Source organism: Alexandromys fortis, unplaced genomic scaffold, assembly GCF_014885135.2.
Source record: "Alexandromys fortis isolate MF-2015 unplaced genomic scaffold, M_Fortis_MF-2015_v1.1 scaffold_67, whole genome shotgun sequence".
In the NCBI taxonomy this organism is placed as follows: Eukaryota; Metazoa; Chordata; class Mammalia; order Rodentia; family Cricetidae; genus Alexandromys; species Alexandromys fortis.
Window position 1 is genome coordinate 633,242 of NW_026067945.1, and position 17,380 is coordinate 650,621.

General features: G+C 46.0%; 1 protein-coding gene across 2 annotated transcripts in view; it reads left to right on the forward strand.

The window, feature by feature from the left end:
• The window catches only part of Apba2 (amyloid beta precursor protein binding family A member 2), a 205,650-nt gene that overhangs the window by 164,118 nt on the left and 24,152 nt on the right, over window positions 1–17,380 (forward strand). For both annotated transcript variants that reach the window (XM_050149207.1, XM_050149208.1), the window contains exons 5-6: window positions 11,162–11,242; window positions 12,350–12,386. In XM_050149207.1, the coding sequence (XP_050005164.1) occupies window positions 11,162–11,242; window positions 12,350–12,386 (118 nt within the window). The remainder of the gene's footprint in view (window positions 1–11,161; window positions 11,243–12,349; window positions 12,387–17,380) is intronic.

The following is a 17,380-nucleotide window of genomic DNA, read 5'->3' on the forward strand; positions in this document are numbered from 1 at the left end:
TATATCATTTTTTATATATATATCATTTTTATATATATATCATTATTATATATATATATAATTTTCAATTCACAAATTAAGGGAGTTCAGTGTTATAATTTCATCATGTATACAGTGTAGAATAGCTTAATTAGAGCGTTCTTGATTCTTTATGATAATTGTGAAGGAAGGGACTGGGGAGATGGCTTGATGCCCACGTGTGATGGTCAGAGTTCCAGTTCCCAGCAGTCAAGGAAGAAGAAGAAGAAGAAGAAGAAGAAGAAGAAGAAGAAGAAGAAGAAGAAGAAGAAGAAGAAGAAGAAGAAGAAGAACAACAACAACAACAACAACAACAACAACAACAACAACAACAGGAGGAGGAGGAGGAGGAGGAGGAGGAGGAGGAGGAGGAGGAGGAGAAGAAGACTTTTATCTCAGCACTCAGAAGGCAGACAGGTTCCTCCAGACAAATTGCCTAAATCAGCTGAACTGACAAGCTCCAGGTTCAGCAAGAGACCCTGCTTCTGTAAGTCATGCCTCACTCTCAGAATCTGGTCCTCACATACATGGGCATGCATAGGCATGCTTATTAGCACAAACATGCACCTACTCATGAACATGCTCACAAACACATGTACATACTCACACCCTCTAGTTTTGTCAGTCTGTCTACTAATAGATGTCCAGAAGGTATCCTTTCCCTGGTCCCCATAGAGAGTTAAGTGTGTGATGTTTGAGACTCCTACAGCCAGGAAACCTGGATCTCACCTTGCTATACAGAACATTTTGGTCAGGTTGCCTGCACTGGCCAAACCCATCTCTAGGGTCTGGGAAGGAGTATCACCTCGGATCTGAGTGCCGATGGGTTGTGTGGTCCTGGCTCTGATGACAATGGCAAGGTTTAAGTCCAGAGACATCTTCAGTTTGGGAGACAGACCATGCCGGCCGGGGACTGGGGGTTCCAGTGGAGTTAAACGGTGGCTTTGCTTTCGGGTGGCACAGGGAGAGGTGATCCCAGCTGATGAGGTAGAACAGGAAGAGAACTGAGGCTGTGCAGAGCCTCAGAGGGGCAACTGCTCCTCTCTGAGGGTCACAGCAGGGGTAGTTTTTCATGCCCCATCTTTCCTTCCTGGAGCCCTGCGCCCAGGAGACACCCATAGCTCCCGTAGCTGCCCTGATTTCCTTATACCTGCTTTTTAATGGAAAAAAATGATGGGAGACCCACACTGGTATCACAGACATCAAGCTGAGCTGTCTCTCTGACATCAAATGATGCCCGAGGCTCCCTCTTGTCACTATGGGCACCATCTCACCACTGTCTCCTCTTAAAGTCTGGTTTCCTTCAAAGACAACCCCACCCCCTTGCAGGTTACCCTGTGTCCTGAACTGGCTGGCTCCACATTCCCTCCCACCCATTCAGATTGGTGCCTCTGTGTATCAGGCAGTGAGATTGCCAAAGTGATCATGGCCCTCATTTTGCCCTTCAGAACTCATTCTAGAGGGGGAGAAAGACAACAGAAGACCCCCTTTCTAGGGGGAACAGGGTACCAGAGAGATAGAGAGCGAGAGATGCCCACCTCAGTGAGGAGTTCCAGGGAGAAGACAGACTCTAGCATGGGTGAGGAATAAGGGAGGCTTTAGGAAGTCAGCTCATGAATGAGACTAACCATGGAGGTACGTGAGTATCCTCAGCATGGACTGGGCCGATAGCTGGGATGGACTGTGATCCCAAAGAGAGGACAGGGAGAGACAGAGGATCCAGACTGAGGGTGGTGGTGAGAGGGAGGCAGAGAGTGGTCATCTTGGGTAAGGGGAAGAGCTAGAAGAGAATTGGAGTATAAAAACCAAGGGCTAGAGACATGAAGAAGGCCAAAGTCAGAAGGGCAAGTATGGGAGGGCTTGTTAGGAAGAAAGTGCTTTGGAACTGTGGTCATGAGGATCCTCAGGGGTAAAGTGGAGCAGGTCTGGGGGTTTGGGAGGACAGAGAGTCACTCTCGGAAATGGGAAGAGGATATAGGTAGTATCTACAGGGACTTCCAAGGAGGGACCCGAAGAGACAGCAGCAGACTGAAGAGGATGACCACTGCGTTTGTGGTATTTACTAGAATATTCCTTGTTTGCCAGTGGGAATGACTGCAGGTACACGATCCGAGGCCAGGAGCTGGCCTCTGTGCATGTCCCTCTCTCTGTTCCTGATTGGCTCCCTTCCCTGGCCCACAGCATCCCACGGGGCCTTGTATTTGCCAGAGACTGGACCAACATCCAATTGACAAACATGGTTAGTCACATGTCAATGCCTACAAAGTACCGATCCCCATGCAATAATCTTGAGGAGGGTCATCTGCTTGGAAAGGAAGTGGGCAATGAATAAAGATGAGGTGTGGAAACGCATGGTGTGTTCACCTGAATTGTGACAGCATGGTGTGGCAGTCATGGAGTCTTACCCCGTAGTATTCAGTCAGTCAGTGTTAAATCAGACACTAATGAGGGTCGGAGCTGTTGTAGCAAGGCGCTCATCCACGACAACCTCCAACTGTATGGCGGACGGTGTCAGACAGCACAGGAACACAAGCACGACCAAGGCGAGCTGGGAAAGGAGGTGTGTGTGTGATGGTGCCCCTGGAACAGAAAGATGGTGACATCCCAACCTGCTGAATCAAGGTTTTATTTAGCCTCTGGTCCCACAGAAGGGAAGCTGGTGTCTCTCCACCTGAGACCGAGCCAAGGTCCAAACCAGTTGGAGCTGAGAGAGAGCCACACCTAAGTTTCAAAAGCCCAAAGCATGCTGCCTCTTGTTTTAACCTCTGACAAGTATGTCAGGAAGGTTCATGGTTCTGATTGCCCTAAGAGCCAGCCAGTGAAACCAGGTGGGCACTGTCCTTGGTGCTGACCCACTGCAGCGCTGTCTCATGGCGGCATGCTCCACCTACTGCCTGGCTGTGTAACACTGTGAGCCCTCACTGTGATGGTTGGGAAGCTGCTGATCCAAGAGAGACATTCATGGAGATGGCTGTGGCCGGACAGACACTGCTGTTGGAGGAGACATTACCCGTTCACCCTCATCATTTCATTTGGCTCGTATGCTTGCAAGTAGCCTCTGATTCTGCCTTTGAGACTGGTTTGTGCCCACTGTACTTTCTGAGGTACCCTAGCAATGCTCCTGACACTTCCCACACAGTGCTGCTTCTCCTCAAGCAATTCTAGGAACCGGCTGGGAGATATCCGTTCCTGACTTCTGCTCCGTGTGCTGGGGGTGGGAAGGATCTGTATCTGTGGATTTTGGCCATTGCGCATTCCTGCCTAGACTCAGCCACCCAAGAGCCTCAGACCACTCCATATCAAGACCAGGACTCCCAGGTGCCTGGAGCCCCTTTGTTACTCCTCTCTCTCTAGTCTCTAAAAGCAGGAGCCTTTCCTTGCTGTGATCTACTCCCTGCTCCATTTACTTGTTTTCGTGTGTGTGTGTGTGTGTGTGTGCATGCACACATACACATGCATGTATTTGTGTGTATGTGGTGTTGGGGTGGAAACTTATTACCTTATACACGCTAAACTAGCACTCTTACCACTGACTTGCACCTCTAACCTCCTCATTGTCCCTCCCTCCCTCCCTCCCTCCCTCCCTCCCTCCTTCCTTCCTTCCTTCCTTCCTTCCTTCCTTCCTTCCTTCCTTCATCTCTGGGTATGTAAAAGACAGTCTGACAGTCACTTTCAGAAGTAGCAGTCAGTCTTTAACAAAGGAGCTCACCCAGTCCTTGAAACTTAAAGACACAAAGCAGTGGTTTCTATTGTGTAATTGACTTAGATTTCCACTCCTCTTTCCCTTTGAACTTCCAGAAGAATATGAAAAAAAACAGAACACCTAAGACATGGGCAATCTGACTTGTGGGGAGAAATCGTGGCCTGGTAACATTTTCGGGGATTTGGGGATCATGTGGCCTCAGCTGTTGTGATGGAGGGACAAAGAAAAGCATTTCCCTACAGCACTGAGCCCTGTAGACAGTACGCAGAGCCAACTAAGCCAGGCACAAAAGGATGGACACCTTGTGACTACACTTCCATTAAGTTCCCAGGAAAGAAAATAGAGTTGTGTCTTCCAGCGACTGAGAGAGCTTTGAGTGGAGACCTGCGGCTTCAGAGGTTTAGGATTGTCAGTTGTGCAAGACACCAGGAGTGCTAGGTGTGGGTGGTGGTGAGTCTACTCAATTGTGTGCTTTAAAATGATTGGCAGGGTAAACTTATTTAGTATCATAGAAGATCTTTGTGCTATTAACTGGCTTGAGCCAGTTTGGAACATCAGTACCCAAGCTGAGCCAGTCTGAGTGTGAGTAGCCAGAATCAATGACAAGGCCATTTAGACCAATCAAATTTGTTCGGTCAGAACAACGGTAGATGAACCACCTACCCTCATTTAAGTTGTGGACACAGGACATGTATGTGGTCATAAGTTAGTGGATCAGCTCTTCAGAGGCTCTCAGGCCATCATAATTTATAAGAGGATCAGCACTTCCTGATTTGTAAGGGAAGGCTCCCTTTTACTCCTAGGTCTTGGGTTGTGGTCAGTATTAGACATAATTTCAACTTGGCATGAGTGTCACATAAAAGATTATTGAAAATGTTGTAAGCACAGACAACTGCCAAAGGGGGGGGGTGGCTGAGGTCATGCCCTGTGAATACTAATGTCAGCACACAGACATGCCCTGAATTACAGTGGGTTTACATTATAGCAAAACCCATAAGTCTTAATGTGGAAAATTGTAAGTAAAACATGCACAATCACTCTCCCAGCACCAGGACCTAGACAGTGCTGTGTTTTCTGCTCCCAACCGCGAGGCTGATGGGAGCTGTGGCTTGCTATGTTGCCAGCATCCTGACAGACAACTGCATTGCATGCTTCCAGCCCTTGCAAGGTCCCAATCCACAATCTAAAGTATAGTTCCTCCTGAATGCATGTTGCATTTGCACCAACGTAAAGTCAAAAAATGGAAAAGTCTGGTCAATAAGTCGATGCCCTCCTATTTTGTAAAATCTAACGTTGAATGTTAATTCTATACTTTCTCTTCCCACGCGTTTTTTTAAAACAAACATCACATTTTTACATTCCCAAAAGCTTGGCAGGGAGAAGCTAATTGGATCCTTGGTATCATTTTACTATGCTATTTGGTGAAATGTCGTTTAAATTTTGAATCACGGGAGTTAGCTTTCGCATCTGCTGCAGTGGGCTGCTCCTGTGGGGCTGAAGTCAATTGTTTATTATTGAGGACTAATCATATTGACTGGCACTGAGGGCTCTTTTTCTTCTTAGGAGAACACAGCTCTGGCAGGGGGCCTTCCATGTTAGTCATGCCAACCTGTACGGAAGGATAGGAGTTAAATACGGGAGACGTCCCCTGGAAGCTGCAGCCTAATATTGACTTAGCATTGGCCATTGGCTTGCTTTTTTGACATGGCACCTTTGTTTCTTTCCTCTTTGAGATGTCAAGCTTGTTTTCTGAGAATGTGTGCACAAGACTTGAGGTTAAGTGCTGGGCAGCTAGGGGAATTCAGAGAATGGTCTAGGCCAGGCTCCTGGGAGGACTCCAGGTCTGAGCTGTGGATAACTCTAAGTAATTGCTTTTGAGCCCCCAGTTGGGTTGTTCCTATGGAAATCTGTCCATACAACTTCTTTCTTTCAGATTAGCAGGAGGGAAAATTGCAGCTGTCTATGTGTAACTGGCGGAACCAGTGGTGGAAGAAGCAGTGTTGACACAAAACAGGATTCATGAAGGGGGCTTAGGTATTCTTGTTCAAGACTTGATCAGAACCAAACAGGATTTTCCCTCGCTATGTAGTACGCATTGCCTTGAGCCATAGAGCTCCTGTGTCCCCTTGAAGGTCCTTAGTGGGACCTCCCCACATGTGAAGCAGGTGCACCAGAGATAAACAATTATGTGTCACGAGGTCGGTGTGGCCCACCCTTTTCTTGCTGCTGAAGGGTGACCATCATGCGGCAGGGTACCACTGAGCTGGACTTGGTCACGAACAAGGCAGGATATTTAGACGTCTAGAGGGTTCTTCTCACTCTTTCTTTTTGTTGGTCACTATTTTCATTTCATTCATTGTCTTGGCAGTGCTGTGTGTATCTCCCAAATCCTTGCTCATGCTATGTAAGAGCTGAACCACCACTGTACGCTGTCAACTGCCATTATTTTGAAATTATAGTAATACACACCCGATACGAAACTTGACATTGGGCCCATTTTGAAGTGAGTGCTCCTTCAGTGTCTTTAAATAAATGCTCTGTAGCCGTAGCTGCCATCTAGTCCCAGCACAATCTCATTGCCTTGCAAGACTCTTACCCTTACGCAATCGTCCCTTGCCCTAACCTCTTACAATGGGAAATTTGTTTTCTATCGTTAATGAATTCATCTAATCTAGACATTTCAGTCTATGCTATGCTGCCTGGCCTCTCCCTTACCCTGCTTTAGGAGTTCACCTATGAGGCAGTGGTATGCGGGGGCGTTATTCTTTTAGGGCCGGAGGACATTGCATGGGGCGAGTGGAGCATGCCACACCTCCTATCTCCAGCCATGGATGGCACTGGGTTGCTTCTGTGGCTAATGTCAGAGTTGCTGTGAGTACGCATGTGCAAGTTTTCAGGGGCTCTTTTTTTTTTTTGTTTGAGCTTTGTGGGGTGTATAGAGAGGAGCAAAATTTCTGGGCTGTGTGATCACCAGGGCTTGACTGTACAGTAGCATTTCCATTCCCACCAGCAGTCAGTGAGGGTTCTGCTTACTGTGAGATTGGAAAAAAAAATGTAGTCATCCCAATCCCAAAGCCAGACATGGTCACTCCAAATCCCCAGGCCTGATTTCTAAAGGGTAGCTTTTGTTCACTGGTAAATCTGTTTACGGCCTGGGTTATCCCAGGGAAGGATGAATCTTGGCACAACCCCGTAAGTCCAGTTTCCATGATGCCTGTGGGAAAAGTCAAGGGTAGGGTCCTCATTGCATATCTCCATGTCCTTAATTAGAAGTGCCCTGAAGAGTGGAGAACACATAAACACTTAGGACTGGCCACCCGTGGACAGGACAGTCCTTTCACAGAGGTTGGCACGCAGAGGTGAGTTCAGAAAACAGTTAGGATTGTGTCCTGAACTGCACAGCAAGGCACCCCTGTCCACTGCCTGCACTCTGTCGGGCTCTCTGGAAAGGCCACAGGCAATAAGCAGATGCCATGTCTGGTTGGTTATGCTGGTCGGTAGTGGAGAGGATCTCAGAGAGCTAGGCCTAGAGTTCACAGCCAGGTCGGAGAAAAGGCCCCCCGGTCATCAGTGCCTGGAAGGGTGGCCAGATTGACAGATAGTAACAATAAAGGGGTCCTTTAAATGAGAGAGCTGAAGCTATGTCTGGAGTTTGGGTTTTTACAAGATGAAAAGATGGTGATCATAATTGCCCGGCATTCTAAACAACACTGAGTGACCCTGAACTATGTGCACACATAATTGAGAGGGCGGATTTTATGCAGTTGAAAAGCTGAAGTTCGGGCAGATGATGAATAATTTTTAGTATAATGTGTTTCGTGAAATGCTTGGCATGGGAGTGCATGGCCTTTGGCGTTTCCTCCTCCCATTTACAGACCTACCTACAGATTTTAAAAGACAGATTCCCTGACCAGCTGGCGGCCTCTAATGTGTCTGCTGTGACACTTTTAAGCCATCCATCTCTTTGCAAAGGTGACCCCCACTATGGGAGTGGCTATCACAAGAATACATACCGTATCCCAGTCCCATTTTCCTCAAGGTAAATATTACAGTAGTGGCCTGAATTGTAAGAGGAATGGAGAAAATGAATAATAGCAGAGGTTTTTTTTTTTTTCTCCTGAGCCCCGTATATGTCAGAGGGTGGATTCTCGGGCTTTCTAAAGAACATGTCCATGTTTCTGAGACAGACCCTGGCAGATCATGCTTTGTCTTGTCCCCATTCAGAGCTGTCCTCATGCAGAAGAACTCGAGTCGGATGGAGGAAAAAAATCTTTGTAGGGATAGCAGATGTTCAGGGCTCCTTTTTAAAAACAAAGTCTGAAATGAAATGGTCCCTAGAGGCCACGGTCGTCTGAGTCATCCACGCGCCCTGGGATTTGTCTGTGGCAGGGTCATGCTGGAGGGGGAGGTGTGACGCAGTGAGACACTGTGACTTCTGCAGATCTAAGCTGATGTTGTCTGTTCCTAACATGTTTGTCGTTCAGGAAAGGCTGTTGTTCCAGATGGCGTGAGCTGAGTGGGTGTGAGCTCGTTTACTGTGAGTTCGTCTCAAGCAGTGTGGGTTAGATGACTGGGTTTTCAGTCGAGTTAAGCAGACAAATCAGAATTGACACTTCCAAAATGCCAAACTTTATTTTGCACCAACTGGAGCCAACGTATTTATTCAGATGATTTATGTACATTCGTGTTTTTATTAAGGGTGTTTATCTCGGCTCTGAGCAGCTGTCCCTGGGTCCCAGCGTGACTTGCTACCCTCAGAACTCCACAGTGGGCTCCTCCTCCCGAGAGCACATTCCCTATTACAGCTTTGTACGAGCCAATCTCTGTTCTCCTGTGGACGGATAATGGTTTGGGCATTGCTAGTAGTTTGGAAGAACCCTGGTCATGTCTTGTTTTTGACACGTAGCTGATCCCAAGGGAGTGTCCCACAGAATTTAGGTATCATCCTCACCCAAGAGTCCTGAAGCTCCACATTCATAGAGGCCTCAAACCACGTGAATTCCCAATGCTGTGTCTCATGTTGCCAGTCCGCTGGGTGGGGGTCAACACCAGATGGGTTTTCCTGAAGAGAAACCTCACAAGCCCACCCTCTTTCCTCTTTGAAAATAAGCCTGGCTGTATATGGAAAGATGTGGTTGTCATGGTGATGAGCAGCCCACTTGGGAGTACATTTGAGGAGATGTTGACATGGAGGAGGAGTGGTCCCCAGGGAAGACCTTGCTTTCCCATGGATGTCCCATACTGTAGCTCCACTTCAAGCTGTCCCAGGGGCGGTGCATAGGGAGGAGTTGACATGAACTCTAACCTAAGTTACCCAAAGGCCTAATGGCTGATCTGGAGAGGGAATGCAGCTCCCTGTGTTCCATTCTCCACCCATATCTGGTGTAAAGATGTCTCTGTCTGTCTATCTATCTATCTATCTATCTATCTATCTATCTATCTATCTATCATCTATCTGAAGTTTAGGTACCACCCCAACATGTGTGGTAGGTTCTGTTTGCTGCTTGGTAGTTGCTTTCCTGAAGGCTTCTTGGGGATGAGTAGAGCTGGTGAGCCACAGGGTGGGCCTTCAACAAAGGGGGTCTGTGCAGGAACTCATTGCGGGCATCGGGCATCTTCCATGATGGAGGAAGGTCATTGGTTAAAAAAATAAAGAAACTGCTTGGCCCTCATAGGGTAAAACATAGGTGGGAGGAGTAAACAGAACAGAATGCTGGGAGGAAGAGGAAGTGAGCTCAGAGGCCATACTCCCCTCTCCTGGGCAGACACAATGCAGCAAGCCACCAGGTCAGACATGCTGAATCTTTCCCGGTAAGACCACTGGTACACAGTTTATTAGAGATGGGTTGATCGGGATATCAGAATAGCCAGTAAGGGCTAGAGCTAATGGGCAAAGCAGTGTTTAAAAGAATACAGTTTGTGTGTTGTTATTTCGGGTAAAGCTAGCTGGTGGCGGGAGCTGGGTGGCAGAATACAACCCGCAGCTCCTACAACACTTCCGGGCAGTCACACTCTGGATACAGCCAGAGGCAGGATCCAGCACTCACCAGTGTATCAGTGCGACTTCCTGTTATTGTGTCATCATCTTTCTGCTTGCTGTCACTTCCTGGAAGTCCCATGATTTAAGGTGCTGCTCACCAGAGCTGTTTGCTTTGGGTAGTGACTTTGGTACCTTGGATGTTGCATCTGTCTTCTGCATGATGTAAAGAACTAAATGCAGAAAGGGTGAAATCGTATTGTTTGAAGTAAGGGAGGTATAGGTTGAGATCCTATTTTAAGAGGAAACCTACGTTTCATGCCATGTTTTATTTTTGTAGTAGTAGTAGGTTGATGGGTGTTTGCATTTATTCTCACTCTAGAACCTAAATTTATTCTAACAATAAGATCTTCAACTCTTGAATAATATGAGAGGAAGGTACCATCCTGGGAAAAACTATAATCACTCAAAAAAGCTAAAATGGATTCAACATCTGACCCAGTGGTTGTAACTATGGGTGTGGGTCCAAAGGAAGCAAAAACAAAGTCTCAAAGACGTAGCCGTACATCCAAGTTCCCAGCAGCATTAGTTGGAGGAGTCAAAGAATGGAGCAACCCAAGCTGCCTTCAATGGATAAATCATACAACCTGTGGAACACCGTTCAGCCTTAACAAGGAAAATTCTGACAGTGTAACATGGATGGATCTTGAGGACATTGTGCTAAGTGAAAGAAGCCAATCACCAACAGATGAACACTTTGAAGTTCCATGTATTCCAGGCATTTAAAGTGGTCCAATTCATAGATCCAGAAAATAGAGTGACTGGGCACTGCCATGTAAAGACGGCTGAGGAGTGGGGGATTGTAGCTTCACGGTCAGGTTGCTTTTAAACATTCACTTTTATTTTTACTTATTGATATGGGTTTGTATGTGTGCATATGAGAGAGCCCATGAAGGTCAGAAGAAAGTGTCAGATCCCCTGGAGCTGGAGTTAAGGACAGTTGTGTGTGGCCCAATGTGGGTTCTGGGAACTGAATTAAGGACCTCTGGACAAGCAGGACATATACTTAACTGCCCGGCAGTCTCTAGAGCCCAGGTTTCAGTCCTGTGTTATGTATGAAGTATGGCTTGGAATGGATGGTGATGATGGCGTACAAAAACTTGGATATACTTTATGCCATTCAACTGTACACTGAAAATAGTTCAGGTGGTAAACTATGTATTTTATTAAAATAAAAGTAATAGTAAATAATAAAAGTTAAGTAATTAGAAAACACTTTAGAAATACAAAGGTATTATATTTATTGTATAATAGTTTAATGGCATGTGTATGAATACTTGGACATATTTATATGTGTCCCTATACATGTGTAAGATCGAATCTCATTGAATATCCAGGTTTTTTTTTTAAAATCTCAGCTCAATTTTCTACTATATAAACATAATGAACGTTCCCATTTCTAGGTTTGCAATGGCTTGGAGCAGCCGAGGAAGCAGCAACGCTCTGATCTCAATGGACCCGCTGACAATAACAACATCCCAGAGGTAATTTTTCTCCCAAAGATGAGAGTTCTGGACCAGAGTTCTCATGATGAAGCTGCTGGCTGTGTTATGGTCAGCTCACTCTCCTAGTTTTAGGATCTGGGGAGAGGAAGTTCAGATCAAGTTTAGTTTGGGACCACTGTCTGAGGAAGAGATGTCGGTTCCCTGTCCTGAGAAGAGGGGACTCACATATCCTGAGCATTCACAACTGCACTGTGTACTGTTGGTGCACTGTTGATGGTGTGGGAATCCCTGGTGCTCCCTATGATAGCATGGGGATCCCTGATGCGCCTCAATGATGGTGTGGGGATCCCTAGTACCTCGCAATGATGGTGTGCAGATCCCTAGTGCTCCCCGATGATGGTGTGGGGATCCCTGGTACTCCCTGACGATGGTGTGGGGATATCTCATGCTCCCTGATGATGGTGTGGGGATCTCTGGTGCTCCCTGATCTTGTAGAAACTCAAGGGTAGCCTGGATTTCTCACAAGCACACTCATTATTTGACAGGCTTCCCTGTGCTGTATAGGTGGTCTATGAGCAACCCTACCCACCAGATACTAGCAACCACTACTCTGTACCTCAGTTATGACAACAAAATGTCACCAGACTTTGACCAATGTGTCCTTGAGGACAAAATCATCGTGATTGAGAGCCAGTGGTCTAAACCAATAACATGGCTATCTAATTCAAATTAGGGCTTTGGCAAATTACCTTTTCTCTCTGGGGTAGTTGAGACACGATTGTCTAGCCCTGTTGAGATAGTTGTAGCCATCCCATCTCCTTTATTGTGGTCCTTTAGACATGCCCAGGAAATTCTCATGCCCAGTGGTTTGAGAACCATTGGGCTGACTGCTCTTGAAGCTCCTTCTAACTATGATGTGCTAAAATAGGGGTTCTTAAAGACTGGCTTGTGGGCTTCTGTGAGCCTTCTTAGCATCCTATGTCCCCCATAAGACCATCTTGCTGTGTGGATCTGATTTCTTAGGAACACCAGCCATTCGTGGGGTTAGACTGTTCCAGCCCAGGGTGGTATACATCTTGAGATAGTTCTTGTAAGTCAGCCTTTTGCAGTTAATTGTGTTTCATTCTCTTTGTTATTTCTCAACAGACAAAGAAGGTGGCATCGTTTCCAAGCTTTGTGGCTGGTAAGTGACTTCAAATTGGATCTCTCGGGAGGCGGTTAGACTTTATGGAAAAGCAAATGGTCCTTTTGTGCGTGGGTTTCCTCCAGAGACTCTTCCTTGGAAAGCCCTGTTTCCAACAAGGTGCCCGCAGGCATTTGACTCGTGGGGTGCTGCATTCGCCCACTTGGGAGAGGGGCTTCCAGCTCATCTTGCCCGATTCAGTGTAATGAACAGCAAGGACCATTCATGTGTTTTTCCCCTCACTAACTGCATCGCCAGTGACCCCGAGGGCTGGCTTAATGCATTGAGAGGTGTCCATCTGAGCAGCTCGCTGGGATCTACTTTTCATCAGCGTGGTTATAATGATGTCCAAATGCTGGCTGTTCCTTTTCACGCCCTCTTTCACTTCCCCTCCCACCCTTTCCAGGAGTAGCAGTGCCTGTTCATATTCCAGAAAGAGCAAAGCGGACTGTCTTGATTGACTGGTTCTGTGTCAGTGTTTGGGGTAGGGGCGCTCCTACTCAGCTTTTGATGAAGCTAGCTTACAGTGGCCTCACGTATCAGGTGTCCTTGGGTCCAACATCAGAGCAAAGAAGTAGGCCTTTTCTCTGCCAGGAGAATGTTTCTTGCCTCTAATGTGTTATAATAAACAATGTGAGTTTTATTAATTTTTTTCAAATAAGCTGATAATTAATTCCTATGAATATTTATGGGAGCAAAGTAAATGGATCTTCAGAAACAAATGGCTTCAAACCTTTGCCATTCTGCTTTGCATTGATGGTAAATAACAGAAGCCGTCAAGTTCTCCTTTAAGGATGAGCTCAAACCAGGCTTAACCAGTTTCAACTGGTTCACTGTGGTGACTGTTATTACCAGCTTAATGCCATTTAATTTAGAAGAGTATCAGTTTTAATTGTGAGGACTTATCTAAAACCCAAGTAGACGACTCCGTGTTGCCCAACACAAATAGACTCAAATGGGTTCTGTCCAGCAGTTCACTTGTGGACTTGCGGCTTTAGGTGTATTTTTACTGGCTCCAACTGGCTCTAGCTGATTTCCATTAGATCACAGCAGGCGATTGTAGTCACCTGGCTGACTGTAGTTCTTCCAGGGTCTTATGATTGACAGGAAGAGACCACACCCCTCTTGCCACTCCCCAGTGGGGCATGGCTGGCTTCTGATCTGAAGGAGGCAACATCATTGAAAAATATCGCATTTCTCTGCACCACTTTTCTTGTTGGACTGAAGCTAAAATGGACATGACTTGGTCACAACCATTCAAGGCTATGGGGCCTTCTGCACCTAAGAAATGGATTTGTCAATAAATCATGGCTTCATTTGGAAAGAATTTCAAACTGTCATGGTTAGCAGAGACAGCGCAGCAATCTTAACTCTGCTAGGAGGCAGGGGCGCATGCCAGCAGCTGTCCACGTGTTCCATCTGACTGTGTCTTGGTACTTTCTAGAAGGCTCATGTGTCTGGAGCTCCTGAGACTGTGTTCCCCCACATTAGAATGAGATAGAGCCGTCCCACCAGCTCAGATAGATAAACTGCTTGTGGGCCGCTCACATTAGTATGGAAAGCTCACACTAGTGTGGTCAACTCGCAAATTAGCCCCAATTTAGGAGAGAAACTAACTGGTCATTATGAAAAGAGGAAAACCTTAATCAAAAGCCCATCTCTTCATCCAAGAGAATTCACATCCAACAAACGTGACCAGCAGTCACAAAAAATGACAGAGAGATGATGATGAGTTATCATAGAAAAACCTGGACTCCAGTGAATTGAAGGGCAGCACCTGGTGGTGTTAGACACCTTTACCAGCTGGGATGGGCGTGTGTGCAAGGACCCACCTGACATTTGCTTAGCAGAGAAGCATGTTAGTGGTGTGAAGCAATCTTGAGGGAGCCACTGACCACTCCATGACTGTAATGTCAGGTTAGCTTCCTGGCTTCGCTTGGTCTGGTCTTCTGGTTTGTAACCTCATTGTCTGGATGGCCCCGGGCATTTTTTCCTGTTCCAGCAAGGAAAAGAAAGAGAAATGCCCAAATCAACCATTGTCTCTCTCTTCACATTAAGGAATTTCAGTACCACAAGTGAGTAAAGGGGCTAGGAACGTGTCTCAGCTATTTAAGTGCCTGCCGTGTAAGCATTAAGACCTAAGTTCGGATCCCCAACACCCATGTAAAAAGCCATGTGTAGTGATACATGTCTGTAACCCCAACACGTTTTGGTGAGCTTGAAGACAAGCAGATCCTGGAAATTCATTGGCTACTAGCTTACTCAAATTCATGAGCTCTGGGTTTGATGTTCAAAAGTAAGATGGAATGCGGTCATGGAACATGCCCAACATTGACTTCTGGCCTCCACATACATGTGCCTGCACGAACACATACACATTATACATACACAAGAGTGAATTTGTTATCTGCCTGAGATTTGTATTTTCCATTATCTTTCTAAGCCTGTTCACCAGGCTGCTAAGAAATAGTTTTTCAGCTGTACCAATGAGCAGCATTGTTATGATGAAGATACTTTGATTAGCAGACCGTGTCTAGGTGGGGGAATGTCATCTCTATCAGTGAGCACCATTGCTGTGATCAAGAATGGCTCTGTATCTAGGTGCGGGGATAAGAATCATTGAGGGTGTCACTCTTCTAATCAGGGTGTCTCTTGGAGGGCCCCTGGAAGCTCCGTGTAAGTGGTATGAGAACTACATGACCGTGAGAACTCTTGACAAGAGGAGGTTTTAAAACCGCACGAGGTCCATACGCTCTTCATAGTGGGAGCTTTGTACCCTCACAGCTGAGCCATCCAGCAGCCCTGTTAGACTAGCTATGGACATAATTCTGTGTAGATTCTGTGGTAACCTTTAAGGCCAGAAGAATCCTCACACTGTTCAGATTATTTTTTAAAGTTTTCGGCTCGGCTAGAACTTTTATTTTTTTTAAGTGAATCTGATCCATCTATAAATTTTTTGGTGTAAAGATACAAACAGAGGTTGCGTTTTGAGCACCCTGTACTCAAGCAGTTGACTGGCTGGCTGTGGGGGAACATCATTGGTGTGGAGGGTACTACCTTTGCTGTATTTTCTGGCTCTGGGTCCATTTGGGGATGGTTCCCAGGTCCCAACTGAAGCTACTTTTCTCAGGATTTACAAACATTTATAACGTGCTGGAGCTTGTTTGTGCTCCTACATCCCCACCCCCTCCTGCTGCCATCCTCTCCCCGCCCCCCTTCCCATCTTCCCTGGAGACTTGTCTGTGGCTATTTTTCTATGTACATTTTTGGGTCAGCTTATCTAGGTACATACACAAAATGCCCTCTTGGCGTCTTTATTTGGTGTCCATTCAGTGTGTCTAGTTAGAGGGGAAGTTCCAGCTCTAGAGCACAGGCGTCTCAGATGTCCAGAGAGGCTTCTCGCCCCATCAGGTCAGACGTGTTTATCTTTAAAGCTTGTCTGGAAGCTCTGACACATGTCCTTTTCCTTTATTCTTTGGTCCTTAATCCCGCTTGTTGTTTTGGTAAATGTTATCTTTTTGCTTCATTACATTTTCCCGACTTGTTTGTAGGTACAAAGAAAGCTATTGATTTCTTTTCTATATTAAATTCTAAACCATTGGTTCGGTCAGTTCTCTTAGTTTTATTTTCCCCTAAATAAATTTTTATTTGTCTTCTTGGATCTTCCCTTGCTTAGAATCACACCATCTACAAATTAGAATCCCTTCCACTCTCCTTTCTTGTTTTCCATAAATTCTTCCTCTTATCTCATTGAGTTGTGCAGAAAATAAGAAACGGTGTTATATAATAATGAGGTATGCCCACTAGTTTTTTTTAAGATGTAGCATCCTTTTAAAAGATCTGTCCTTTTGGTTTGCTATAAAATGTTCGCACATACAAAGCTTAGAAAGTCATACTTATTGCCATGTGCCCTCCCTGGCTCAGGCTCACAGTGCCTACCTCCTTGTGACCCATAGTGCTTAACCTCCACCCCCACACTCCCCAAGTTCTCTAAGGCAATCCCACTTTTCCTGTAAGTAGTTCACCTATGTATCTCTAAAATATGGGAATGCTATTAAAAACCATTGCACTGCCATTGCCACAAATGAAGCTATCGGTCATTTCTGTGCCGGCTAGTGTTTGCATTTGCCCATGCACAGTGTCCCTCTCAATAGAGATCTAAACCAGGTCCCCAGTGAGCCTGGCTGATACATTTTATAATTGTCCTCGATTTGGTTTACATTTGCAGATGACGGTCCATCATTGAGGGAAGTCAGAGCAGGAACTCCAGCAGGGCCTTGAATCAGAAGCCACGGAAGAATGCTGTCTGATGGCTTGCTCAAAGACCCTATGCTTGCCGGGCGGTGGTGGTGAGCGCCTTTAATCCCAGCACTCGGGAGGCAGAGGCAGGTGGATCTCTGGGAGTTCAAGGCCAGCCTAGTCTACTAGAGCTAGTTCCAGGACAGGCACCAAAGCTACAGAGAAACCCTGTTTCGAAAAAAAACAAAAAAACAAAAAAAAATGACCCTATGCTTACCCAGCTTTTATATATAGTCCAGGTTCACCTGCTTGGGGAAGGTACTGCCTATAATGAGCTGGGTTCTCCTCCATCAGTTAGCAATCAAGACAAAATCCCACAGACATGCTCACCAGTCAATCCAATCCAGGCAATTTCACCCTTCCAGATGATTGTAACAAGTTAACAAAGCTCACAATGATTGCTTGCCTTTTCAAAGTGGTCTTGATGACACATTGTGGAAGTCTCTGTATCATTCATCCAGTGACTGTTTATTTGCACTCTGGGATCGGTTGATTGTATCCTGATGGTGTTCTCTGCAAGGCCCTCTGCCCATGTCTAGGAAAATGGTCAGGGTATAGATGGAGGGCCAATCATAATAAGTTTATTTCGGTAGAGCTTCTTAGATAGTATTACATCTGGCTGTCCCTCTTTCCTTCTTTTTATCAGCAATAAATTATCACTGTCGAGATCCATTTATTGGTTATTCTGATAGAAT